General features: G+C 41.1%; 1 protein-coding gene across 1 annotated transcript in view; it reads left to right on the top strand.

Annotated features, from left to right (window-relative positions):
* Positions 1–17,700, top strand: part of LOC133774292 (trifunctional nucleotide phosphoesterase protein YfkN-like) — a 96,908-nt gene extending 79,208 nt beyond the window's left edge. Inside the window, exons 6-8 of the mRNA XM_062211938.1 lie at positions 13,691–13,838; positions 16,035–16,221; positions 17,516–17,700. Coding sequence (XP_062067922.1) covers positions 13,691–13,838; positions 16,035–16,221; positions 17,516–17,700 — 520 coding nt within the window. The remainder of the gene's footprint in view (positions 1–13,690; positions 13,839–16,034; positions 16,222–17,515) is intronic.
* The last annotated feature ends 8,904 nt before the right edge of the window (positions 17,701–26,604 follow it).

Here is a 26,604-nt window from a genome sequence, read left to right as displayed (position 1 = left end):
TTGCCTGTGATGCTGGCATCCCATATGGCAACCGGTTTGAGTCCCGTCTGCTCTGCCTCTGATCCCACTCCCTGATAATGCACCTGGGAAAGCAGCAGAAGATGGCCCAAGCCCTTGAGCCCCTGCATTCACATGGGAGATCCTGATAAAGTTCCAGGATTCTAGCTTCAGTTTGGCCCAACCATGGCCATTACAACCATTAGGGGAGTGAACCAACAGATAGAATATCTCTCTCTCTGTAGTCCTGCCTTTCAAATATAAATATTTTTTAAAAGATTTATTTATTTGAAAGGCAGAGTTACAGACAGAGAGAAGGCAAGACAGAGAGACAGAGAGAGAGAGAGAGAATGAATCTCCCATCCTCTGTTTATTACTCAGCTGGAGCTGGGCCAGTCAAAAACCAGGAGCCAAGAGCTTCATCCAGGTTTCCCATGCAGGTGCAGGGGCCCAAGGATTTGGGCCATCTTCCACTGCTTTCCCAGGGACGTTAGCAGGGAGCAGGATCAAAAGTGGAGTATTCATATGTAGGTATCAAACAGGTATCCATATGGGGTGCTGGTCCTACAGGCAGCAGCTTTGCCTACTATTCCTTAGCAATGGTCCCTCAAATATAAATCTAAAAAAAAAAAGATTGTGGTACTTAGTGGAGGAGTAGATGCCTGAATATGTGAAATGGAATAGAAAAACTTTATAAATATGCTCAAAAGATTAGTCTTAAGGTCCACACTTTATAAACTAAGAAACTCAAAATGGGCAACAAACAATGCAAAATATAAAACCATAAAACTTTTAGAAAAATGTGTTGAAGAAATCTTTGGGACCATGGGCCAGGCAAAGATACTGAACACCAAAAACCTTATCCATAAAAAGAAAAGTCATAAATGGAGCTTCATCAAAATTAGGTACTTTTATGCTCTCAACCGCATTGTGAAGAAAATGAAAACAAGCTACAAACTGGAAGAGATTATTTGCAAACACATATCTGATGAGCAACTTGTATATGGAATATGTAAATATCTTTCAGAACTTAACAGTGATGAAAATAATGCTGAATTACAATGTAGGAAAAAGACACACAAGTAATTAATTTTCAAATTTGGAATATGAAAAGACCTTGTATGGATTCCAGAAGTTTTTTTGAACCAAAATAAACTTATCTTTAATTAAATTTTCCACAAATATTTTGAAGTACTGTTGTATGGACAGTTCTCCAAATAATCAGATGAAAGTTAATTATATGAAGAACAAATTAATACTGTAGTGTGATATTACTACATACCTATTCTAAATGGCTAAAATAAAAAAAAACATAGTGATAATACTAAATGCTGGTGATGATGAGGATAAAGCATGTTGTTGAAAGTATAAAATAGCATGGCCACTTTGGAAGAGAATATGGTAGTTCTTTCAATTTAATTGATTTTTGCTCTTTAGCTTGCTTTGGATTTGTTTTTCTCTTCTTTATCTGTTTTCTCAAATCAGCTTAAAATGCTGATTTGAGATGGTTCATTTTTAAAAACTTAGCGTTTAGGCCGGCGCAGCGGCTCACTAGGCTAATCCTCCGCCTTGTGGCACCGGCACACCGGGTTCTAGTCCCGGTCGGGGCACCAATCCTGTCCCGGTTGCCCCTCTTCCAGGCCAGCTCTCTGCTGTGACCAGGGAGTGCAGTGGAGGATGGCCCAAGTGCTTGGGCCCTGCACCCCATGGGAGACCAGGATAAGCACCTGGCTCCTGCCATCGGAATGGCGCGGTGCGCCGGCCGCAGCGCGCCTACCGTGGTGGCCATTGGAGGGTGAACCAACGGCAAAAAGGAAGACCTTTCTCTCTGACTCTCTCTCACTGTCCACTATGCCTGTCAAAAAATAAAAATAAAAATAAAAAAAATAAAAACTTAGCGTTTAGCGCTATTATTTTTCCTCTAAGCTCTATTTTAGCTGCATTGCACAGACTGCTTTTAAATATTTGTTTTATTTACTTGAAAGGCAGAGTGACAGGATGACAGGGAGAGATAAAGTGATTTTCCATCTGTTGGTTCACTCTCCAGATGGCCATAAGAGCTGGGTCTGTGCTAAACTGAAATCAGGAGCCTAGAGCTTCATTTTGCTCTCCCACATGTGTGGCAGTGGCCTAAGCACTTGAGTCATTTTATACTGCTTTCCCAACTTGCAGTAGCAAGGAGTTGGACTGGAAGCAGAATATCAGAGACTCAAACCGGTACTATGATACCTAACCCGGTGTGCCACAACACTGGCCCAAATTTTGATATGCTGTATTCTCATTTTTGTTTATTTCAAAATGATTTTTTAATTTTCCTGGAAATATTGCTGTGTGACCTGTAGAAGTATCTAGTTTGATTTCCTGGATTTTCCCTTTAGCTTGGTTATTGAATTTTAATATACTCGTTAAAATATTTTGTAGGGTTTCAGTTACTTAATAAAATAAGGTTTATTTTGTGGCCCTAGATATGGTCTGCCTTTATCAGTTTTCTGTATGTGCTTGATACATGTATATAATCTTCTTTGGTGGTGAAATACTCTGTAAATGTCAGTTTAATCAGTGTGGCTCAGTTCTGTGTATATTTGAACAATTTTTTTTAACTTTTATTTAATGAATATAAATTTCCAGTGTACAGCTTATGGATTACAATGGCTTCCCCCTCCCATAACTTCCCTCCCACCCGCAACCCTCCCCTCTCCCGCTGCCTCTCCCCTTCCATTCACATCAAGATTCATTTTCAATTCTCTTTATATACAGAAGATCAATTTAGTATAAAGATTGCAACAGTTTGCACCCACATAGAAACACAAAGTGAAACATACTGTTTGAGTACTACTTATAGCATTAAATCACAATGTACAGCACATTAAGGACAGAGATCCCACATGAGGAGCAAGTGCACAGTGGCTCCTGTTGTTGACCCAACAAATTGACACTCTAGTTTATGGCGCCAGTAACCACCCTAGGCTGTCGTCATGAGTTGCCAAGGCTATGGAAGCCTTCCAAGTTTGCTGACTCTGATCATATTTAGACAAGGTCATAAAAAACAGAGTGAGGATAGTAACCAATGATCCTAAGAGTGGCATTTACCAGGTCTGAACAATTATATAGCATTAAGTGGGGAAGAGGACCATCAGTATACACAGGTTGGGAGTAGAGCCATTGGTGGTAGAGTAGAGGTTATGATTACAAAGGAATGAGGCCCAAGTGCGCTAGACAGGGTCTAGAACAAAGGACAGAGTCATTATTAGAGGAGCTAAGAAAGGTGCTGTCTAAGCTATAATTAAGTTTTCTGATTGAGAGGCAAACAGAACCTGATAGAAGGGGCTTGATAATAATCTGTTGGGCTTTAGGCCTTGTAAGTTAAGAGGCCCAGACCTATCTATCTCTTCACATGGGGTACATCCTAAGGGAGGTGTGAACCTCCTAGAGGAAGGCACTCTGTTGACTTTCATTACTTGGCTGGCCTGGGAGGAGAGCTGGCCAGGTAAAGGCAGGTGGCATCTCTAACAAGAAATTTACAGTTCTGCCTGCAATGTTGCTGACTCTACTTGACCCTACCCTCAGCTGCAGTGGTCACTGTGGAAGTTGGGCTGAGTGAAGGGCTTTTCAGCTTGGAGCCAATAAGATCTGTGGCTCTGACCTGGGCATCCTTCGACTCCAGGGCAGGTCCATTTCCAGTGATCCAACTCTTGGCAGAGCTGCCAGGGCTCTTCACAAGTTGACTTCTGCTGAAGCTTAGGCTTACCACATTGAAAGCACTGCAATGGACTGGCCTGTTGGGTCTCCTTGAGGGCAGATCACTGTACAGATCAGCCATTAATAGGCCTGCCACCCATTGCTTCTGATGCCGAGCTTTCTTTTCCTCCTGGTTTGTGTTAAAGCAGACCAGAGGATGCAAGTCAAGGGAGTGCCCAAGTCCCATCTCTAATCTTCGGTGGCCTGAACTACAAGTCTATAGTCGCAGGCATGTTCTGTAGTAGTTTTTCTAAGGTAGACAATCCCCATGAGGAAAATTATATTCTCACTTTAAAACTTTCTTTCCCTTTGGTCTGAAAGGGAGGTTTTTTCTACTTACTGTATACTTCGCTGATGGCGAAGTGAATCTAGCTATGAGATTATTATTTAAGCTCTTACTTTGGCTATGCTATTACAGAAAAATGTTAGCCATCTCTTTTATAAGGTCTAAAGATTAAACTGTGCGTCCTACAGATTCCTTCATAATAGAATTAGTTTCCTACCTTGAAGAGAATAGAGAAATGAAAGAACAAGTTGGGCTTAGAATAGAGAAATGAGGGAGCAAGTCCTAGATCGCTTGCTGACAATAGCAATATCACATGAATACTTAGCAAACCGTTTCAACCATTAGATAACAACTTAAGAAAACATTTACCAGAAGGTCCAATGCATCTTTTGCAGGGCAGGATGAGTGGCAACAAATTCTTTCAATTTCTGTTTGCTATGAAAGGTCTTAATTTCACCTTCATTCACAAATGAGAGCTTTGCAGGATATAATATTCTGGGCTGGCAGTTTTTCTCTTAGTACCTGGGCTATGTCTCGCCATTCTCTCCTAGCTTTTGGGTTTCTGATGAGAAGTCAGCTGTGAGTCTAATTGGAGATCCTCTGAGAGTAATCTGACGTTTCTCTCTTGCACCTTTTAGAATCTTTTCTTTATGTTTCACTGTGGTGAGTTTGATTACAACGTGTCGTGGTGAGGATCTCTTTTGGTCATGTTTATTAGGGGTTCTGTAAGCTTCCTGTACTAAGATGCCTCTGTCCTTCTCCAAACCTGGGAAATTTTCTGCTAGTATCTCACTGAAAATGCCTTCTAATCCTTTCTCCCTCTCCATGCCTTCAAGAACTCCTAGAACCTGAATGTTAGGTTTTTTAATAGGATCCTGTAGATTCCCGACAATATTTTTTAGATTTCTAATTTCTTCTTCTTTTCTTTGGTTTGCCTGTTTCCTTTCCTGTTCTCTGTCTTCTAAGTCTGATATTCTCTCTTCTGCTTCGCCCCTTCTGTTTTTAAGGCTCTCTAATGTGTTTGTCATTTGATCTATTTTATTCTTCATTTCATTCTGATTTCTCATCACTATCACAGTTTCTTGTTCTACTAGTTGTTTCATTTCATTTTGATTCCTCCTTAATATTTCATTTTCACGAGAGAGATTTTCTAGCTTGTCCATTAAGGATTTCTGTAGTTCAAGAATTTGTTTTTGAGAACTTCTTAATGTTTTTATCAATTTTTTGAGATCTGCTTCTTGCATTTCTTCTATCTCATCATCTTCATAATCTTGAATTGGGGTGTCTTTTTCATTTGGGGGCATCATAGTGTCTTCCTTGTTCTTGTTACCTCGGTTTTTGTGTTTGTTGTATGGCATGTTGGAGATATTTGGTTTCTTCACTGTGGTGTTTTTTCTTGTTACACTATGGCTCTATATTAAGTGGACTGTCTGCTTTCGGTGGAGCCTTAGAGGCTTGAGATGAGTGTGGTCTGAGAGCTGTGTTTGGTTCCTCAGGGTTGAGGGTGTGTCAAAGATGACACTCCCAGGTTAGGCGTGGTAAATCTCTTTCTTTTCTTCTCTTCTCTTCTCTTCTCTTCTCTTCTCTTCTCTTCTCTTCTCTTCTCTTCTCTTTCTTTTTATTTTTTTCAAAAGGGAAGTAATTCCACAGAGCTGAATGTAATTGGAGGTAGTTAGCAGGCGAATGATATACCCACAGGAGTCAGAGATCGGAAGCTCTTTCCCAAGGACCACACAGGGAATCTCTGCTGCCCTCAGTGTGGGCTCCAATTCTCTTGCAGTCTCCCACTGGGTTGCCAAGTTAGATCCTAATCTCCTGTTATTTCACCCCCCCACCCAGAGTGAGGTTTTACTGCTAGGCTCAGGGCCGGTGCAGACCTGAGGTTGCCCTGCTTATGACGTATGTCCAAAATGGGCCTGTTCTTTGTCTTGCTAACCTTTGAGGGGTGAGCGGAGAGAGAGAAACTCGTGTCCGTATCGGTCACTTTTTTTGTTTTGTTTTGTTTTTTCCTCTCTCTCTTCTAGTTAGCCTGGTGAACTTTTCCCCACGGAGTTTCAAGCCTCGTTCCCTCTAGTCTCCTCTTTCCGCTTGGCCGCTGGTGTCTCGGGCTATTGAGGTTCTGCTCACCTCGCGTTCCAGTGCTGGTGCGTTGAGTCTGCCGCTGTAGTCCTGAACTTGGGCTCCCATGCTCTCCATGCAGGTCCACTGTGAATCACTAGTTCCGGAAGAGTTTCCTCTGCTGTTTCTTCCCCTACTCTTCCATGATCCTGCAGTATCTCCACTTTTATTAACCTGTGTCTTGCCGAACTACCGATGTGCTCCCTTCCTATTCCGCCATCTTGCCCCTCTCCTATTTGAGCAATTTCTACCATCTAGTTCTGTCAGTTGCTGGCTGCGAAATGTTGAATTCTTCAGCCATAATGGTAATTTTGCTTCCTTCACTGCTATGAGGTTTTGTTTCATGTAATGGAAGCTCTGTTGTTAGATACATACATATCCAGTGTTGTATCTACTTGACTGTTGGCTGTTTTATCTGTACTCCATAAAGTGCTAGACTCTTTGGCTAAATTCACCCTTCTGTACATTAGAAATATCTTACTGGACTACAGCTAAACTTGTTCATATACATATTCTCTATAGCTTGTTTTGTACTACAGTGATATTTATTTATTTTTTTTTATCAGAGATTGTATGGATTGCCAAACCTGAATCTCCTACTTTATAGAAAAAGCTTATTGCCTCTGTTTTATTGTCTCTCTATATCTTAAAGAATTGTTTTTAAATATTTATTTTCAAGAGAGAGCGAGAAAGAGCTAGTTCCCATTTGTTAGTTCACTATCCCAACACCCACAATGGCTGGGGCTGGGGCTGAGGCTAGGGCTGGGGCTGGGCTGAAACTGGAACCAGGAGACCAGTTTAGGTCTCCTCCATGGATTCCATGAATCCAATTAATTGTGGTATTGGAATTTGCTTTGCTCTGTTACAGTTTGCTTTGCTATTGGTATATTCAGCACCTTTTTGATTAGTGTTTGTGTGATGTATCTTTCCCATTCTCTTCTAATATTTGAAGTATAGTCAGTTTTATGATTTTTAGAAATATCTATGCTTGGTATATTTCCAAAATTTTAGTATCCATTTTGTTCTTTTTGTTTTTTATTCCCTTTTAAAAAAAAGACTTAATTTATTTGATAGGTAGAGTTACAGACAAAGGTCTTCCATCTGCTGGTTCACTCCACAAATGGTTACAATGGCTGAAGCTATGCCATTCTGAAGCCAGAAGCCAGGAGCTTCCTCCAGGTCTCCCACACGGGTGCAGGGAACCAAGCACTTGGGCCATCTTCTACTGCCGTCCCAGGCCGTAGCAGAGAATTGGATCAAAAGAGGAACAGCCGGGACTTGAACCAGTACCCATATGAGATGCTGGCAGCGCAGGCTGAGGCTTAGCCTAATATGCCACAGTTCGGCCCCTCCCTTGTTTTATTTGTCTGCTTTGTTTTGGGCTATTTGAATGTTTTAGTGTTTCTTTTTAACGTGTAGTGTTTATCATACTTTTAAAAGACTTGTGTAGTAGTTGTTTTAGAACTTACTAAGTGCATATTTAACCTACAATCAATCTTTTGCTACTTCAAGAGAAATATAGAAATCTTCCCACACTATGCTGCATGTACTGTTTCCTCTTCGTGTTATAGTAAACTTATACATCACATCTAGTTATGTTATAAATCTCATCACAGATTATTATTTTTCTTTCAACTGTTAAGCATATTTTAAAGAGGAGAGGTGCTGGCTCGGTGGCATAGTAGGGAAAGCCGCCGTCTGCAGTGCCGGCATACCGTATGGGCGCTGGTTTTAGTCTCAGCTGCTCCACTTCTGATCCAGCTCTCTGCTCTGGCCTGGGAAAGCAGTAGAAGATGGCCCAAGTCATTGGGCCCCTGCACCCTAGTGGGAGACCTGGAAGAAGCTCCTGGCTCCTGGCTTTGGATCGGCCAAGCTCCAACCATTGTGGCCATTTGGGGAGAGACCAGCAAGTGGAAAACTTTCTCTCTCTCTCTCTCTCTCTCTCTGCCTCTGCCTCTATGTAATTCTGCCTTTCAAATAAATAACTAGATCTTAAAAAGAAAAAAAAGAAGATAGTCTCTAATTTATCCACATATTTTCCTTGTTTGTTTCTTTTTCTTCATTTCTGATTCTCTAAGTTTATTTTCTGATATCCCCTTTCATCTGAAGAAGTTCTTCACAAAATTACTTCGAAAGCACATTTGCTGGCACCGAATTCTCTTAGTTATCCTTTGTCCAAGAGTTACTTTATGCTGGATACACATTTTTTGGTGAGAGTTCTTTCCTTTTGGCTTCTAAATCTGTTATTTCACTCCCTCTTGAACTCTAGAACTTCTGATGATAAATTTCAATCTCCCAAATTATTTTTCCTTTATATGTAAGTCATTGTTTTTCTCTGGTTGTTTTGCTTTGTCTTTCATTTCCAGCAGTATAATTATGATGGCCTAGGCCGAACTTTTTAAATTTTTCCTGTTTGGGCTTTGCTGAGTTTTTGAATCTATATTTTTATGTCTTTGTTTTCGGTCATTATTTCTTAAATTTTTTTTACCATCACATTCTTTTTTTCTGAGACTCAGATAACACAAAGTTATACCTTTTGTTATAATCTCATAGGGACCTGGAAAATCTGTTCATTTAAAAAAAACTTTGTTTTTAAAATCTTTTTTCATATTGGATAATTTCTGTTGATATGGTTTATAGTTTGGTGACTCTCTTTCTGTTATCTGTGTTCTTCTGTAGAGGCCATCCTGTGAAGTTTTAATTTTTGCTATTTTATTTTCACATAAGAGATTTTCATTTGATCATGGCTAAGTGCAAACTCCCTGTTTTAGCAGATTCAGAAATTTTTTGTGGGGAACAGGCATGTGGTATGGCAGTTAAGGTGCCAGTCTGGATCCCTGCAACCTCTCTTGAAATGCTTGTTTCAAATCCCCGCTGTTCTGCTTATGATCCAGCTTCCTGCTAGTGCATACCTTTGAGAGGCTCAAGTATCAAGTACTTGGGTGTCTGCTACTTGCACAGGAAATCTGGATTGAGTTCTGGGATCCTGCCTCTGACTCGACCCAGCCCTGGTTATTGTGGACATTTGGGGAATGAACTGGAGTGGATGGAAGATCTCTATCCCTCTGTCTCTTTCTCTTTCCTTACCTTTCAAATAAAAATATTCTAAAGAATTGCTTACTGGATTATTTGTATGATGGCAGTTTTAAAACCTTTAGTAATTTGGATATCTATGTTATCTTCCCCCTGCATTTTGATGTTTTCTTAGTTTTTGCTAAGAAATTTTTTTAAAGATTTTATTTATTTATTCGAGAGGTAGAACCACAGATAGTGAGAGGGAGAGACAGAGAGAAAGGTCTTCCCTCTGTTGGTTCATTCCCCAGATGGTCACAATGGCCAGAGCTGCACTGATCCGAATCCAGAAGCCAGGTGCTTCTTCCTGGTCTCCCATGTGGGTGTAGGGGCCCAAGCACTTGAGCCATCTTCTGTTGCCCTCCCAGGCCACAGCAGAGAGCTGGATTGACAGAGGGGAAGCCGGGACTACAACTGGCGCCTATATGGGATGCTGGCACTGCAGGCGGAGGATTAACCTGTGCCATGGAGCCAGCCCCACTAAGAAATTTTTTGTGTCCTGGCCATTTGGCATATTATCTTATGAGACTCTGATATTAACTCAGTTCTATGTAGGACATTATCAGCTTTGTTTTCGCAGGCAGAGAACCTTGTTGGATTCAGGTACCGATTACAAGTCACCTCTGTAGTTGTGAGTTCAGTCCTACCTCCATTTTCAGTCTGCGGTGCTCTGCGTTGTTTCTGCATGTGTGCCACCCAGGGGTCACTCTTGGACCTGTGACATGGTACGTCCAATCTTCAAACACTAGGCTAAGTGAGGTCCGTCCCACACGTGTGCCGGGAAGGGTTGAGCCTAGGAGGCGATCAATGGTTTTCTTCCATTCCCTTCAGGATCCTTTTCTTCAGTCATCTGGTCAAAGCACCAGGACTACAGTGACTGCACTTCTCCAGGCACCCTGCACCCAGCACCAAGTGCAGTGGGAAAGGGGACTGAGGGAGGCAAGGTGCACTGGACATTCTCCCCGTTCTCTGAAGCTCAGCCCCTCTCTTTCCGAGTTTTGCTTCTTACAGGCTCCTGTGGCCACCACCACTGTGTTGCTTGGGGACAGGGTGCAGGGGCATGAAGTACTTGCTCTGAGCCTTAGGAGTTAACACTTCCTCCTGGAAGCTGAGCTAGAGGGTTTACCTTGAACTTTGTCTGCTTGCATGCCATTACCTGTTTTTGGTATGAGTTTAGGCTAGGAGTTACTAGAGGCAAAAAATACAGCAAACTCACTGCCAGTGCAGTGATAATTCTTTTTGGCAGTGTTTGTTTGTTTATTTAAATCTACTTGAAAGGGAAAGAATGAGAGACCCAGAGCAAGACAAAGAGAGAGAGAGAGAGAGAAAGAGAAAAAGAGAATCTTCTGTCTTATAGTTCATTCCCTGAATGTCTGCAGTAGCCAGGACCTGGTCAGGCTGAGACAAGGAGCCTGGAACTCCATCCACATCTCCCATTCAGGGGATAGGGGCCCAAGCATCTGCTTTCTTCCAGGAGCATCAGTAGGAAGCTGAATCTGAAGCAGGGTAGCCAGGACTCATGGTGGCACTCCCATTTGGAATATCCCAAGCAATGGCTTAACCTGGAGCACCACAGTGCCTGGCTCAGTTCGGTGATATTTCAAATTGCGATCTTTTTCCACACTCTACCTGTAGTAATTTATGTACTTTTCAGATTCTTCAAATATTTGTTCTGTCCATTCTGTCCAGGTTTTATTGATGTATTTCTTTATTGGGATTAATAGCATGGAGTGTGCTTATAGCTAATTGCTATTTGGAACTTCCTCTTTTAGACTGAAGCCTGTAATGGTGGACCAGCTTTGGTCAACCTGTTATGTCATGCCTCTTCCTTGTCTCCCCACCCTCCTTCCCTTCTTTTTCTTTCTTGGCTCTGGTTGCTTTGACTCTCTCATATAAATTGGTAGAGGGAAATAGAAAGGCATATGAGGTGTTGTTTCTTCTACCCTATTGCTGAGCTTGTTTGCTTTCTTTTTGTTATTGGAGCCTGCTCCGGGCCATCTGTGTCACCATGGCTGTGTGGCATGTCATTACTAGCTGACCTGCTCTTAGTTCTGAATTTCAATTTGTCCCCCTTTTGTGTATTTTCTGATTATCCCTTTCCTCATGCATGTCTGATTGCATGCAGCGTTTTACACAGCAGACCACCCTTTCTTTTCCTCCACTGTGCCAATTACAGCGGAAGTCTGCTGCATTTTTTTCTCATCATCTCTGTGTTATTTGTTTGATTGAGACTTATTTTGGAGTGTGTGTGTGGTTGGGTGGGCAGTGTATTCTTGATCTGGAAACATATTGGGAACTCAAGGCTTTAGGAAATTTGTTTTTTGTTGTCTTAATTAAGATTTTAAAAAGCAATGCTTTTTTTTTTCTTTCAGTTACCAAGTTATATGAACAACTTTATCTTAGTCTTGATGCTGAATTTAGCACTCTTCCACTGCATCAGAACTGAGAAGGAATATTTATCTATTAATTGTGATATTTGTATGTATATAATCATGGTTATAGTACTAGTTATTTATTTCTTTTAGAAATGAAGGAGGGAGGGAGGAAGGACTGGAGGGAGCAGAGAGTGACAGAAAGCAAAAGCAAAACAAGAGTGCTCGCATCTACTGGTTCCCTTCCCAAATTGTGCAACAGCCAGAGGGCCAAAACCAGGTGATGGGAACTCATTTCAAGTCTCCCAAGTGGATGGCTGGGATGCAGCTACTTGATCCTATCACTGCTGCCTGCCAGGGTGTGCATTAGCAGCAAACTGAGCTCCACACCTGGAGTCAAATATCTAACCCAGATACTGATGTGGCCCTTCTAGCTGGTGGTGTAACTGCTAAGCCACCCTGAAGCTATCTCAATATCTTACAGTTTGAAATTGCTTACATTTCTTACACATTAGTTTCAGTTACTCCCTTTTAAGATGGTCCCCTAGAAACACTCAAAGTGAATGGCCTATAAATTTAGCAAAAAATCTTTCTAGCCGTTTTCTTTTTTTTTTTTTTTTTTTTTTACAGGCAGAGTGGACAGTGAGAGAGAGACAGAGAGAAAGGTTTTCCTTTTGCCGTTGGTTCACCCTCCAATGGCTGCCGCGGTAGGCGCGCTGTGGCCAGCACACCGCGCTGATCCGATGGCAGGAGCCAGGTGCTTCTGCTGGTCTCCCATGGGGTGCAGGGCCCAAGGACTTGGGCCATCCTCCACTGCACTCCCTGGCCACAGCAGAGAGCTGGCCTGGAAGAGGGGCAACCGGGACAGGATCGGTGCCCCGACCGGGACTAGAACCCGGTGTGCTGGCGCCGCAAGGCGGAGGATTAGCCTAGTGAGCCGCGGCGCCGGCCGTTTTCTTTTTTTAAAAAAGATTTATTTATTCATTTGAAAGAGAATCAAACTGAGAGAAAGAGAGAAGAAAGGAGGGGAGGAGGGACAAAGGATGAGGAGGGGAGAGAGAGGGAGAGAGATCTTCAGTCTGTTGGTTCACTACCCAATTGATTACAACAGCTAGGTCTGGGCCAGGTGGAAGCCAGGAGCCAGGAAGTCCATCCAGATCTCTCACTTGGATGGAAGGAGCCCAGATAGCTGGATTATCTTCCACTGCCTTCCTAGACACATTAGCTGGGTGGGAAGTGGAGCAGCCAGGTCTTCAGTGCTCCAGGGGTCGGCTCAGTGGCTCACTTGGTTAAGGTTAATCCTCTGCCTGCGGTGCCAGCATCCCATATGGGATGGGCACCGGGTTCTAGTCCCGGTTGCTCCTCTTCCAGTCCAGCTCTCTGCTGTGGCCCCGGGAAGGCAGTGGAGGATGGCCCAAGTGCTTGGGCCCTGCACCTGCATGGGAGACCAGGAAGAAGCACCTTGCTCCTGGCTTTGGATCGGCGTAGCTCCAGCCGTTGCAGCCATTTGGGGGGTGAACCAATGGAAGGAAGACCTTTCTCTCTCTCTCTCACTGTCTATAACTCTGCCTGTGAAATAAATTTTTAAAAATTTAAAAAATTAAACTAGTGTTCCAATATGGGATGCTGGCTTCATAGGCAGTGGCTTAGCCCACTGTGCCACAGTGCCAGCTCACCCCCATCCCCATCCCCATACACCCATTTCTTATGTTGAAATAGTCTGATAGAAGCAAGGTGTTATTTGCATTTTTCATGGACTTCATAGATAAACAGCATTTTTAACAGATGACTAGTGTTTAACTTCATTTCCTTAGGGATATGAGGATGGAAATTGAGACAACCAAAGTCTCAGGGTGGTTTAAAATTGTAGAATACAAGTTTGTGAAATTCTTTTGTGGTCCAAGAAAGTTGGGATGGGCTTTACTAGTAACCCCCCTTTCTTTTCCTTGAAGTCACAGGTCATTTGTCTAGTTAGATCCAGACCTATACACACACATTGGCAGTTTAAGAAGCGGAAGATGTGTTCACTTTGATTTTAATGCTTTCTCTCACATACTATTAATATGCCTTTGGATTGATTATCTAAGAATATACTTTTAAATTTCAGATTTCCTCAAGTTGCTGGAATAGAATTTGGATTTGACCCAGATGCAGAACCAGGACATCGAATCATAAGAGATACTGTAAAAGTTCAAGGACAATATTTACGGAAAAAAAACATTTACCTTCTTGCTATAAAGGAGTACATTGCAAATGTGAGATTAATTTTTTTTATTTTTATTTTTTGACAGGCAGAGTTAGACAGAGAGAGAGACAGAGAAAGGTCTTCCTTTTCCATTGGTTCACCCCCCAAATGGCCGCTATGGCTGGTGCGCTGCGCCGATCCTAAGCCAGGAGCCAGGTGCCTCCTCCTGGTCTCCCATGCAGGTGCAGGGCCTAAGCACCTGGGCCATCCTCCACTGCCTTCCCAGGCCACAGCAGAGAGCTGGACTGGAAGAGGAGCAACCGGGACAGAATCCGGCACCCCAACCGGGACCAGAACCCAGGTTCTGGAGATTAATTTATTTTTAAAATATTTTAAATAGAAACATTGTCTTACATTACTACATACATTTATGCACATGTACACAAACATATACTTTTGGTGATTACAGATAGTCTAATTTAAATAAATATTTTTCATTGTGTTTTTATAACTCATATATTTATATTTTGTCTTATATGCAGGTAATGTTCATTTTGTTGTATTATCAGATTGAAAAATACAGAAATCTATAATTCATGCATTTTTTTAAAGGTTTATTTATTTATGTGAAAGTCAGAGTTACAGAGAGGCGGAGGCAGAGAGAGACAGAGAGAGAGGTCTTCCATCTGCTGATTCACTCCCCAAATGGCTGCAACAGCCAGAACTGAGCTGATCCAAAACCTGGAGCCAGAAACTTCTTCCGGGTCTCCCATGTGGGTCCAGGGGCCCAAGAACTTGGGTCATCTTCTACTGCTTTCCCAGGCCACAGCAGAGAGCTGGATCAAAAGGGGAGCAGCCAGGACTCAAACTGGTGCCCATATGGGATGCCGGCCTGTAGGCAGCAGCTTTACCTGCTGTGCCACAGTGCCTGCTCCAAATTCATGCTTATTAATATTATTCTCTAAATAGCTGGCGAATATAGCCAGTGGTGGTTAAGTAACCACAAGGAGTGTTGTAGTGATTTGCTCAACTTTAAATTTAGTGATGGAGCTGTGCCATGGCATAGCAGGTTCAGCTGACATCTGCGGCTCTAGCATCCCATATAGGTGCTGGTTTGAGTGCCGGCTGCTCCACTCTGATCCAACTCCCTACTAATGCGCCTGGGAAAGCAGCAGAGGATGACCCAAGTCCTTAGGCCTCTGCACCCGTGTCAGGTATCCGGAGGAAATTCCTGGCTCCTGGCTCCTGGCTTTTGCCTGGGTCAGTCTGATTTGTGGCTATTTGAGGACTTAATCTTTCTCTTTTTCTTCTTTCTGTAACTCTTTCAAATAAAATAAAATAAAATAAAATAAAATAAAAATAAATAAATAAAATCTTTAAAAAATGTAGTGATAAAAACTTCTAACATATTTAATGGCATATTTATGTCATTTAATCATTAATAATCATTTAAAACTTGGATGACTCACATGGACTTTTCAGTTTACTTCAGTGGGCTTTTTTTTTTTTTTTTTTTTTTTTTTTTTTGACAGGCAGAGTGGACAGTGAGAGAGAGACAGAGAGAAAGGTCTTCCTTTTGCCATTGGTTCACCCTCCAATGGCCGCCGCGGTAGGCGCGCTGCGGCCAGTGCACCACGCTGATCCGAAGCCAGGAGCCAGGTGCTTCTGCTGGTCTCCCATGGGGTGCAGGGCCCAAGGACTTGGGCCATCCTCCACTGCACTCCCTGGCCACAGCAGAGAGCTGGCCTGGAAGAGGGGCAACCGGGACAGAATCCGGCGCCCTGACCGGGACTAGAACTTGGTGTGCCGGCGCCGCTAGGCGGAGGATTAGCCTATTGAGCCGCGGCGCCGGCCTCAGTGGGCTTTTAGTACTGGACTCTGGAGCAGTGTCAGAGTGCTGACAGGAAGCTTATTAGACACACGCATCCCAGAGTTCCAATGCTGAGCCATTTTGGAGGTTTTGGCTGAAGTTCAGCAGTGCTACTCTGAAGAGACCTCCCTGTTGGATCTGTTCACAGCCATGTTCAGGAGGAATCGAGAGCCCATCCCTAAAGATGCTGGGCAGTAGAGCTAAGGGCAGCAGGTTCAAAGTTATCATGTCTAAATCTAGGATCTTAAAGTCTGTCAGTTAACATATATGGAAATATCTTTTTGTACATATCTATGAAATTGCATTTCTGTACCAACAATAAATTTCAAAAGTACGTTGGTTTTGATTTATTCTTGTTTCTAGATTAGAAAATTGCAATATGTTTTGCTATTTCAGGGGAAGGATGGTTATATTATGCTTAAAAGTTGTCCTCGAATGTTTGACACAGAAACTGCACAAGTCCTTTCTACAGTCGTCATGAATCACTTTGAATCAATAAAAATTGTGCAGGGAAGGAAGCAGTGTCTTTCAGGCCATCGGATGAGTTTAATCACCACCACCAGCAGATCACCATCACTAACAGGTGATCATAGTTCTGTTTTATTAGAAGTGTTTCTTTATTAAATAGTATTTTTGTTAAATTATGAGCAATGGAAAAATGTATTCTGTTTCCTTAAGTTTGGGGAAATGTGAATAAATAAAGACTGAGCTACAATTTTAAGAAAGTCTTAAGCAAAAATTCACATCTGAGAAGCACAAATAAGTTCTAGGAGATTATAGACTTCTCGAAGTTCTCTATCAGCATCTTAACTACCTTTTCATTTTTTTCTGTCACTTCTATTTTAAACGAACCATTATAAGTATTTAAACCGGCTTAGTCTCTTGTAAAACATGTTGTTTTTCCCTACCCAATAAGGACTGTGCCTTGTCATGCAGAACTCATTTTATTGATATGGTTTAGAAGTTTTGTTCTTTAAAAAGAGTCACTTAGCCATAATTCAAGACCAGATTGGACAAAATTCATATTGAGATTTTTATAAGCCAATACTTGTTTGATAAAATAATTGTCTTCATAAGCATATCCAATTTTTGAAAAGTATATTGATATCATATACACCATATTTTAAGTTAAAAAGAATTAGTGTCCTTTTGATTATGTCTAAACTTAGTAAATGTTTCCAATGAAACTTTTCATGATCGTACAGCTGGTCATGAGAAATGTATGTTCAGAGAAATTCTGATTAAAATGATATTGATGTGATCATGAGAAATGTATATTCAGAGAAATTCTGATTAAAATTTTATTGTTGATGTGAATTCTAGTAAACATGTATTCTGTCGGAGGCCACCCGACAAACCACATGGAGACACGCAGCACTCAAGTCAATTCATCACCACGTTTATTGCCTCATCGCGTTCCAAGCCAAAGTAGGGGGCCCGGCGATGAGGGACTGGAGGCAATCTCCCTAAGGAAACCCTTCAGTCTCCAGCCCCGAGCACACAGAAAGACAAGGATATATACCCCAGACCCCATACAGATAACATTCATTGTGTGCAATCATGCATAGCACAGGAATAGAGCAAGTTTACAAAGTAGCAATGATCAGGGTACAAGCTCTGAGATAGAGCAAAGAACATCATAAACCTTCATCAGAAGTCACATCCTGCCTGCAGGAATGTGGGATGAAAAATCTTGTGCCTTCAGCCTTCAGGACAATAAGCACAGGAAACAGGATTAGATAAGGGACAGCTTCAGCCTGCTGCATCTCATGTCGGGCCAGGGCCACTGGCCCCGACAGTATTCTAGTAAACTTTTAGGCTAGTATTAGAGTATTTATTTTGAGTGTTACAATATATTTTAATGGTTTTACTTGCAGCCTTTGAGGAAGAATCAGAGAAACCGTTAACAGTAATTGCAGTACCTGGCATAGAAGGACGGATTTGCCATATTTCTCAGGACATGAAAGAACATTTGCACCAACTTAGAACTGCAAGGAAACAAGGCTTAAGAACTTTTCCCACCATTAGTGATAATGCACCTGAAAATTCCGATTCTGATTGAAATACTAAATATGTAGTGTTAGTCAATGCCAGAATGAACCTGAACAACTAGTATAATTTTACCATTGTTAAGCATAGGAATGTAATTTTGATTCTTTTGTATTGTTCTAGAATTGATTTTAATTCTGGAGATATTGCTGTAAATGTTTTTTTTTATCAAGTCATGTGTCTTTGACTCTTCAATGTTTTACACAGGAAACAAGACCTGAGTACTTGTACACATGTTTGTGATTTAAGTATAGACATCATATAGTGCTTCCGAATTAAATGACTTCCATGCTCACCTTTCCACAGTGCTTACTTACGTATTATTCTTCTCCCTCTTAATCTTTTTTTGCTTATTTTTTTGTATCTGAATTAAATATATGTGTTCTTTTTCTTCCCTTGCTGGTTTAAAACTATGTTGTTTTGCTTTCTGACACAGGCTTGACTCAGAATAGAGGAAAATGAGTGATTATAAAACAATGATCATTATTATCCTTTATTCCAGTAAAGATGATGATGAAGTTGTATAGCAATGGAATATTTATAGAAGTCCTGAGTTTTTCATTTTAATGAAATAGACAGTGTGGAAGCTTTTATACAGTTTTCTTACCTGTTATCATCATTTAAGTTAGAGCAATTTTTCTTCTTCTTAGAAATCAGAGGGAATAGTGTAGCATTAATCAAATGACAAATCCTTTCACAAAAATTTAAAACCAGGTGGGACTAAATTTATAATAGGCTTATAAATTGGCTAATTAATTGAAAAATAATGTTTCTTCCTCACCTCTGATAGTTATAATCTTTGGAAGTAAAATGCATCACCTTTTCAGCCTCACTTTTCTCTCTGAAAACCTGCAGATCATAATTAGGGCCAAAGGGCATTCTATTTCTCGGGAGGCCATGTATGCCTTTTATTGTTAATTCATAGAAAGAAAGAAACATACCCAGTTAGTGTCTTGCTTAGAAATAATGAGTAGCAGTACCAATGAGGTATATACACTAGCGTAATTAATTTAAATGGAGGTTTACCTGGTAGGACTGTGCAGGCTCACTTTTTAATTATTTAATTTATTTTAAAATTTATTCCCTTCTGCTTTTCGCCCTCTCTTAGCCATATACAGAAAAGGAAGTGCTGACATATGTATATCCTGATTCTCTCTGATGAACCCATGGTAATAGAAAGCATACAGGAATAGAATACTTTGTTCCCAACAGCAATTTTAGCTTTCATTTGAATAATTAGATACAAGGTAGATTTTAGAATTCTATTTTTAAATTAGCAGAAGCATATAGACTCCTAGGTTACAAGAACTTTATTCTGAATTCCTCAGGATCTGTTGTTGGCATTTAAATAGGATTTAGATTATGGCCCAAATTGAATTATGCATCATTTATATAGTAAGTGGGCATTCATTCAGGAAATAACTTTGTTGAATGTGTACCTTTTTGGTTTTGTGAATGTATGGATGAATCTGAGGGAAGCTTGTAGTATGTGTAATTGTAGAGTTTGCTTATGCAGAAGTGCTATTTCCTATGAAGGTGTTGGAGGGGCTGGCACTGTGGCACAGTGGGTAAACGCCCTGGCCTGAAGCGCCGGCATCCCATTTGGGCACCGGTTCTAGTTGCGCCACTTCTGATCCAGCTCTCTGCCATGTCCTGGGAAAGCAGTAGAAGATGGCCCAAGTCCTTGGGCCCCAGCACCTGCGTGGGAGACTCAGAAAAAGCTCCTGGCTTCGGAACTGCACAGCTCTGGCAGTTGCGGCCATCTGGGCCGTGAAACATTGGATGAAAGACTTCTCTCTCTCTCTGTGTAACTCTTTCAATTAAATAAATAAATCTTAAAAAAAAGAAAAAGAAAGTGAGTAGAAGGAAATGTAATCAAGGAGGCCAAGACCATAACTGGAGTTAATTCATAGCAGAAAACTGAAACAAAAATATTGGTGAGGATAAAAGAGAAAAGAAGAGTCGTAAAAAAGGTATCTTATTTGACTACATCACAACTTATTACTTCTGGCTATGATATGTTACTTATACTAACTTTGAACAGAAATGCTTTGCATGTTATCGATGAAATAATTTTACTTTGGAAAGATGACAAATCTACAGTTGCTTTTCAAATTATGTCAATCAAAATAAAGTATTAGAGATAAAGCTATTTTCTTCAGAAATGTAGCAAGTATGATACTTTAAAAAGTGACAATTTCATATTAGTTCAGACAGAGTTCAATAGAACTTATGCTTTCTTTTAGAAACCTTCTATAGTACAAATCTATAGGTAAAATGTGTTTGATTGGCCGGCGCCATGGCTTAATAGGCTAATCCTCCGCCTTGCAGCGCCAGCACACCAGGTTCTAGTCCCGGTCGGGGCACCGATCCTGTCCCGGTTGCCCCTCTTCCAGGCCAGCTCTCTGCTGTGGCCAGGGAGTGCAGTAGAGGATGGCCCAAGTGCTTGGGCCCTGCACCCCATGGGAGACCAGCAGAAGCACCTGGCTCCTGCCATCGGATCAGCGCGGTGCGCCGGCCGCAGCGCGCCTACCGCGGCGGCCATTGGAGGGTGAACCAACGGCAAAAAGGAAGACCTTTCTCTCTGTCTCCCTCTACTGTCCACTCTGCCTGTCCAAAAAAAAAAAAAAAAATGTGTTTGATTAAAATTCTTAAGAGAATATTTACAGCTGGCTTCTCAACTCATTTATAATATCATTTTATTACAGATTTTACTCCTTTACTATTTAAAGCACAGCTCTGCCAGCTGAGTCCTCTTATAGTTTTCCTCTCATTACCCTAGTTGATGAGGTTTATGCTAGTCCGTCCTTCCTTCCTTCCTTCCTTCCTTCCTTCCTATCTACCTATCTCCAGGCCATTTGGATTTCCTCTTTTGAAAAATGTCTACTGAGGTTCTTGGCCCATCTCTTTTTTTTTTTTTTTAAGCATTTTCCCCAGTTTTATTTATTTATTTTTGTTTTTTTTTTAACTTTTATTTAATGAATATAAGTTTCCAATGTACAGCTTATGGATTACAATGGCTTCCCCCTCCTATAACTTCCCTCCCACCCGCAACCCTCCCCTCTCCCGCTCTTCTCCCCTTCCATTCACATCAAGATTCATTTTCAATTCTCTTTATATACAGAAGATCAATTTAGTATACATTAAGTAAAGATTTCAACAGTTTGCACCCACATAGAAACACAAAGTGAAACATACTGTTTGAGTACTAGTTATTGCATTAAATCACAATGTACAGTACATTAAGGACAGAGATCCCACATGAGGAGCAAGTGCACAGTGGCTCCTGTTGTTGACCCAACAAATTGACACTCTAGTTTATGGCACCAGTAACCACCCTAGGCTGTCGTCATGAGTTGCCAAGGCTATGGAAGCCTTCCAAGTTTGCCGACTCTGATCATATTTAGACAAGGTCATAAAAGACAGAGTGAGGATAGTAACCAATGATCCTAAGAGTGGCATTTACCAGGTCTGAACAATTATACAGCATTAAGTGGGGAAGAGGACCATCAGTATACACAGGTTGGGAGTAGAGCCATTGGTGGTAGAGTAGAGGTTATGATTACGAAGGAATGAGGCCCAAGTGTGCTAGACAGGGTCTAGAACAAAGGACAGAGTCATTATTAGAGGAGCTAAGAAAGGTGCTGTCTCTGCTACAATTAAGTTTTCTGATTGAGAGGCAAATAGAACCTGATAGAAGGGGCTTGATAATAATCTGTTGGGCTTTAGGCCTTATAAGTTAGGCCCAGACCTATCTATCTCTTCACATGGGGTACATCCTAAGGGAGGTGTGAACCTCCTAGGGGAAGGCACTCTGTTGACTTTCATTACTTGGCTGGGCTGGGAGGAGAGCTGGCCAGGTAAAGGCAGGTGGCATCTCTAACAAGAAATTTACAGTTCTGCCTGCAATGTTGCTGACCCTACTTGACCGTCCCCTCAGCTGCAGTGGTCACTTTGGAAGTTGGGCTGAGTGAAGGGCCCGGACGTCAGGCTGCCAGGAGATCGGTTCAGGAGGAGGTTTGTGGTCGTGCAGCCTTCGCCCCGGGTGGCCGTGTCCATGCCTGTGGGGCTGTCTCTGGGTGCGGTGGCTGCCGTCGGGCTGTCTCTGGGCGCACTGGCTCCTGGTAGCTGCCATCAGAAGTCAACTTGTGAAGAGCCCTAGCAGCTCTGCCTTGGCCCATGTCTTAAGTGGGTTGGTTGGTTTGTTGTTGTGGAGTTTCTTGATCTCATTTTAGATTCTGGTTATTAATCCTTTATCTGTAGCATAGTTTGCAAATTATTTTTCCCATTCTGCCTGTTGCCTCTTCACTTTTTTGACTGTTTCTTTTGCAGTACAGAAACTTCTCAATTTGATGCAATCCCAGTTGTTAATTTTGGCTTTGACAGCCTGTGCCTCCTGGGTCTTTTCCAAGAAGTCTTTCCTGGTGCCAATATCTTGCAGGGTTTCTCCAATGTTCTCTAATAATTTGATGGTGTCGGGTCATAGATTTAGGCCTTTAATTCATGTTGAGTGGATTTTTGTGTAAGGTGTAAGGTAGGGGTCTTGCTTTATGATTCTGCACGTGGAAATTCAGTTTTCCCAGCACCATTTGTTGAATAGACTGTCCTTGCTCCAGGAATTGGTTTTAGATCCTTGATCAAATATAAGTTGGCTGTAGATGTTTGGATTGATTTCTGGTGTTTCTATTCTGTTCCATTGGTCTATCAATCTGTTTCTGTACCAGTACCATGCTGTTTTAATTACAACTGCCCTGTAGTATGTCCTGAAATCTGGTATTGTGATGCCTCTGGCTTTTTGTTGAACAAGATTGCTTTAGCAATTTGTATTCCTTTAATTTCTTTTTCTTGCCTGATGGCTCTGGCTAAGACTTCTAGAACTATATTGAATAGCAGTGGTGAGAGTGGGCATCCCTGTCTGGTACCAGATCTCAGTGGAAATGCTTCCAACTTTTCCCCATTCAATAGGATGCTGGCCGTGGGTTTTTCATAAATTGCTTTGATTGTATTGAGGAATGTTCCTTCTATACCCAGTTTGCTTAGAGTTTTCATCATGAAAAGGTGTTGAATTTTATCAAATGCTTTCTCTGCGTCTATTGAGAGAATCATATGGTTTTTCTTCTGCAGTCTGTTAATGTGGTGTATCACATTGATTGTTTTGTGAACACTGAACCATCTCTGCATATCAGGGATAAATCCCACTTGGTCTGGGTGGATGATCTTTCTGATGTGTTGTATTCTATTGGCGAGAATTTTATTGAAGATTTTTGCATCTATGTTCAACAGGGATTTTGGTCTGTAATTTTCTTTCAATGCTGCATCTTTTTCAGGCTTAGAGATTAAGGTGATGCTGGCTTTATAGAAAGAATTTGGGAGGATTCCCTCTTTTTCAATTATTCTGAATAGTTTGAGAAGAATTGGAGTTAGTTCTTTAATGTCTGTCAGAATTCAGCAGCAAATCCATCTGGTCCTGGGCTTTTCTTTGTTGGGAGAGCCTTTATTACTGTTTCAATTTCTGTCTCAGTTATGGGTCTGTTTAGTTTTTCTATGTCTTTCTGGTTCAATTTAGGTAGGTTGTATGTTTCCAGGAATCTATCCATTTCTGATAGGTTTCCCTGTTTGCTGGCATACAAGTCCTTGTAGTAATTTCTGATAATTATTTTTATTTCTGTGGTGTCTGTTGTTACGTTTCCTTTTTCATCTCTGATTGTATTGATTTGGGTCTTTTTTTAGTTAGTTGGACCAGTGGGGTGTCAATTTTGTGTATTCTTTCAAAAAACCAGCTCCTCATTTTGCTGATTTTTTGTAATTTTTTTTAATTCAATCCTATTGATTTCTTCTCTGATTTTAATTATTTCTCTTCTCCTACTCTATTTGGGTCTGGTTTGCTGCAGTTTTTCTAGATTATTGAAATGCAATGAAAGCTCATTTATTTGGTGCCTTTCCAATTTCTTGATATAGGCACCTATTGCTATAAACTTTCCTCTTAACACTACTTTTGCTGAATCCCATAAGTTTTGGTATGCCGTGTTGTTATCCTCATTTACTTCCAGAAAGCTTTTGATTTCTCTTTTGATTTCTTCTATGACCCAGTGTTCACTCAGGAGCATGTTGTTCAATCTCCATGTGTTTGCATGTGCTCTAGGGATTCCTGAGTTGCTAATTTCCAACTTTATTCCCCTATGGTCTGAGAAGCTGCATCATATGATTCGAATTCTTTGAACTTGCTGAGACTTGCTTTACGTCCTAGTATCTGGTCAATCCTAGAGAAGGTTCCATGCACTGCTGAGAAGAATGTAAAATCTTTAGATGTAGGAATGAAAGTTCTGTAGATATCTGTTAGATCCATTTGGGCAATAGTGTCGATTAAATCTGCTGTTTCCTTGTTGATCTTCTGTCCGGTTCATCTGTCTATTTCTGAGAGTGGAGTATTGAAGTCCCCCAATACTATTGTATTGGAGTCTAAGTCTCCCTTTAAGTCCCTTAACAAATCTTTTAAATAAACCGATGCCCTGTAATTAGGTGCATATATATATATTTTTTAAATTTTTTTAACTTTTATTTAATGAATATAAATTTCCAGTGTACAGCTTATGGATTACAATGGCTTCCCCCTCCCATAACTTCCCTCCCACCCACAACCCTCCCCTCTCCCGCTCCCTCTCCCCTTCCATTCACATCAAGATTCATTTTCAATTCTCTTTATATACAGAAGATCAATTTAGTATAAAGATTTCAACAGTTTGCACCCACATAGAAACACAAAGTGAAACATACTGTTTGAGTACTAGTTATTGCATTAAATCAAAATGTACAGCACATTAAGGACAGAGATCCCACATGAGGAGCAAGTGCACAGTGGCTCCTGTTGTTGACCCAACAAATTGACACTCTAGTTTATGGCACCAGTAACCACCCTAGGCTGTCATCATGAGTTGCCAAGCCTATGGAAGCCTTCCAAGTTTGCCGACTCTGATCATATTTAGACAAGGTCATAAAAGACAGAGTGAGGATAGTAACCAATGATCCTAAGAGTGGCATTTACCAGGTTTGAACAATTATAGAGCATTAAGTGGGGAAGAGGACCATCAGTATACACAGGTTGGGAGTAGAGCCATTGGTGGTAGAGTAGAGGTTAAGATTACAAAGGAATGAGGCCCAAGTGTGCTAGACAGGGTCTAGAACAAAGGACAGAGTCATTATTAGATGTGCTAAGAAAGGTGCTAAGCTACAATTAAGTTTTCTGATTGAGAGGCAAATAGAACCTGATAGAAGGGGCTTGATAATAATCTGTTGGGCTTTAGGCCTTGTAAATTCAGAGGTCCAGACCTATCTATCTCTTCACATGGGGTATATCCTATGGGAGGTGGGAACCTCCTAGGGGAAGGCACTCTGTTGACTTCCATTGCTTGGCTGGGCTGGGAGGAGAGCTGGCCAGGTAAAGGCAGGGGGCATCTCTAACAAGAAATTTACAGTTCTGCCTGCAATGTTGCTGACCCTACTTGACCGTCCCCTCAGCTGCACTGGTCACTTTGGAAGTTGGGCTGAGTGAAGGGCTTTTCAGCTTAGAGCCAATAAGATCTGTGCCTCTGACCTGGGCATCCTTCGACTCCAGGGCAGGTCCATTTCCAGTGATCCAACTCTTGGCAGAGCTGCCAGGGCTCTTAACAAGCTGACTTCTGCTGAAGCTTAGGCTTACCACATTGAAAGCACTGCAATGGACTGGCCTGTTGGGTCTCCTTGAGGGCAGATCACTGTACAGATCAGCCATTAATAGGCCTGCCACCCATTGCTTCTGATGCCGAGCTTTCTTTTCCTCCTGGTTTGTGTTAAAGCAGACCAGAGGATGCAAGTCAAGGGAGTGCCCAAGTCCCATCTCTAATCTTCGGTGGCCTGAACTACAAGTCTATAGTCGCAGGCATGTTCTGTAGTAGTTTTTCTAAGGTAGACAATCCCCATGAGGAAAATTATATTCTCACTTTAAAACTTTCTTTCCCTTTGGTCTGAAAGGGAGGTTTTTTCTACTTACTGTATACTTCGCTGATGGAGAAGTGAATCTAGCTATGAGATTATTATTTAAGTTCTTATTTTGGCTATGCTATTACCGAAAAATGTTAGCCATCTCTTTTATAAGGTCTAAAGATTAAATTGTGCGTCCTACAAATTCCTTCATAATAGAGTTAGTTTCCTACCTTGAAGAGAATAGAGAAGTGAAAGAACAAGTTGGGCTTAGAATAGAAAAATGAGGGAGCAAGTCCTAGATCGCTTGCTGACCATAGCAATATTACATGAATACTTAGCAAACCATTTCAACCATTAGATAACAACTTAAAAAAACATTTACCAGAAGGTCCAATGCCTTCTATAAATTTTAAGAATCATGTATTTGAAAACACCTCTTAAATATCTAACATGGTGTAGTTTGTTTAACCAGTAAACTTAAGCACAACCATATAAAATGTTTTTAGTTTCTTTCTACCAACAAGTTTAAAACATACGATACACAGATTCAGGTCACACAAATTAAAGTGTATCTTTGATTGATTTTAGCAGCTTAAATTTATAGACAATCTTATCTATAAGCCATTTAAAATAAACTCTTAATAAAATTTCCTATGTGGATATACAATATGTACACACATATAACATAGCATAATAGACCAAATATAGCAATTTTAATAATAGCTTTTAAAATCTTTAACTCTTTTTGTAGATTGCCAATTGATTGGAATTGCTTTTTTTTTGATTACTTTAACACATTGCTTTAACAGAGCATCAGAGTTTAATTCTATGTCAAAGAGAAATTGAGCTTCCTGTGATCTTTTGCTGTGAGGTTTCCTTCCTTTACACTTTCATATTGGTGACCATGTTTCTGTGTTTCTGTGTGTAACACATCTTTAAGCATCTTTTGCAGGGCAGG

Source organism: Lepus europaeus, chromosome 15, assembly GCF_033115175.1.
Source record: "Lepus europaeus isolate LE1 chromosome 15, mLepTim1.pri, whole genome shotgun sequence".
Taxonomy (NCBI): Eukaryota; Metazoa; Chordata; class Mammalia; order Lagomorpha; family Leporidae; genus Lepus; species Lepus europaeus.
The sequence above is the reverse complement of the archived record's forward strand: the minus strand, read 5'-3'. Positions and strand labels throughout refer to the sequence as shown.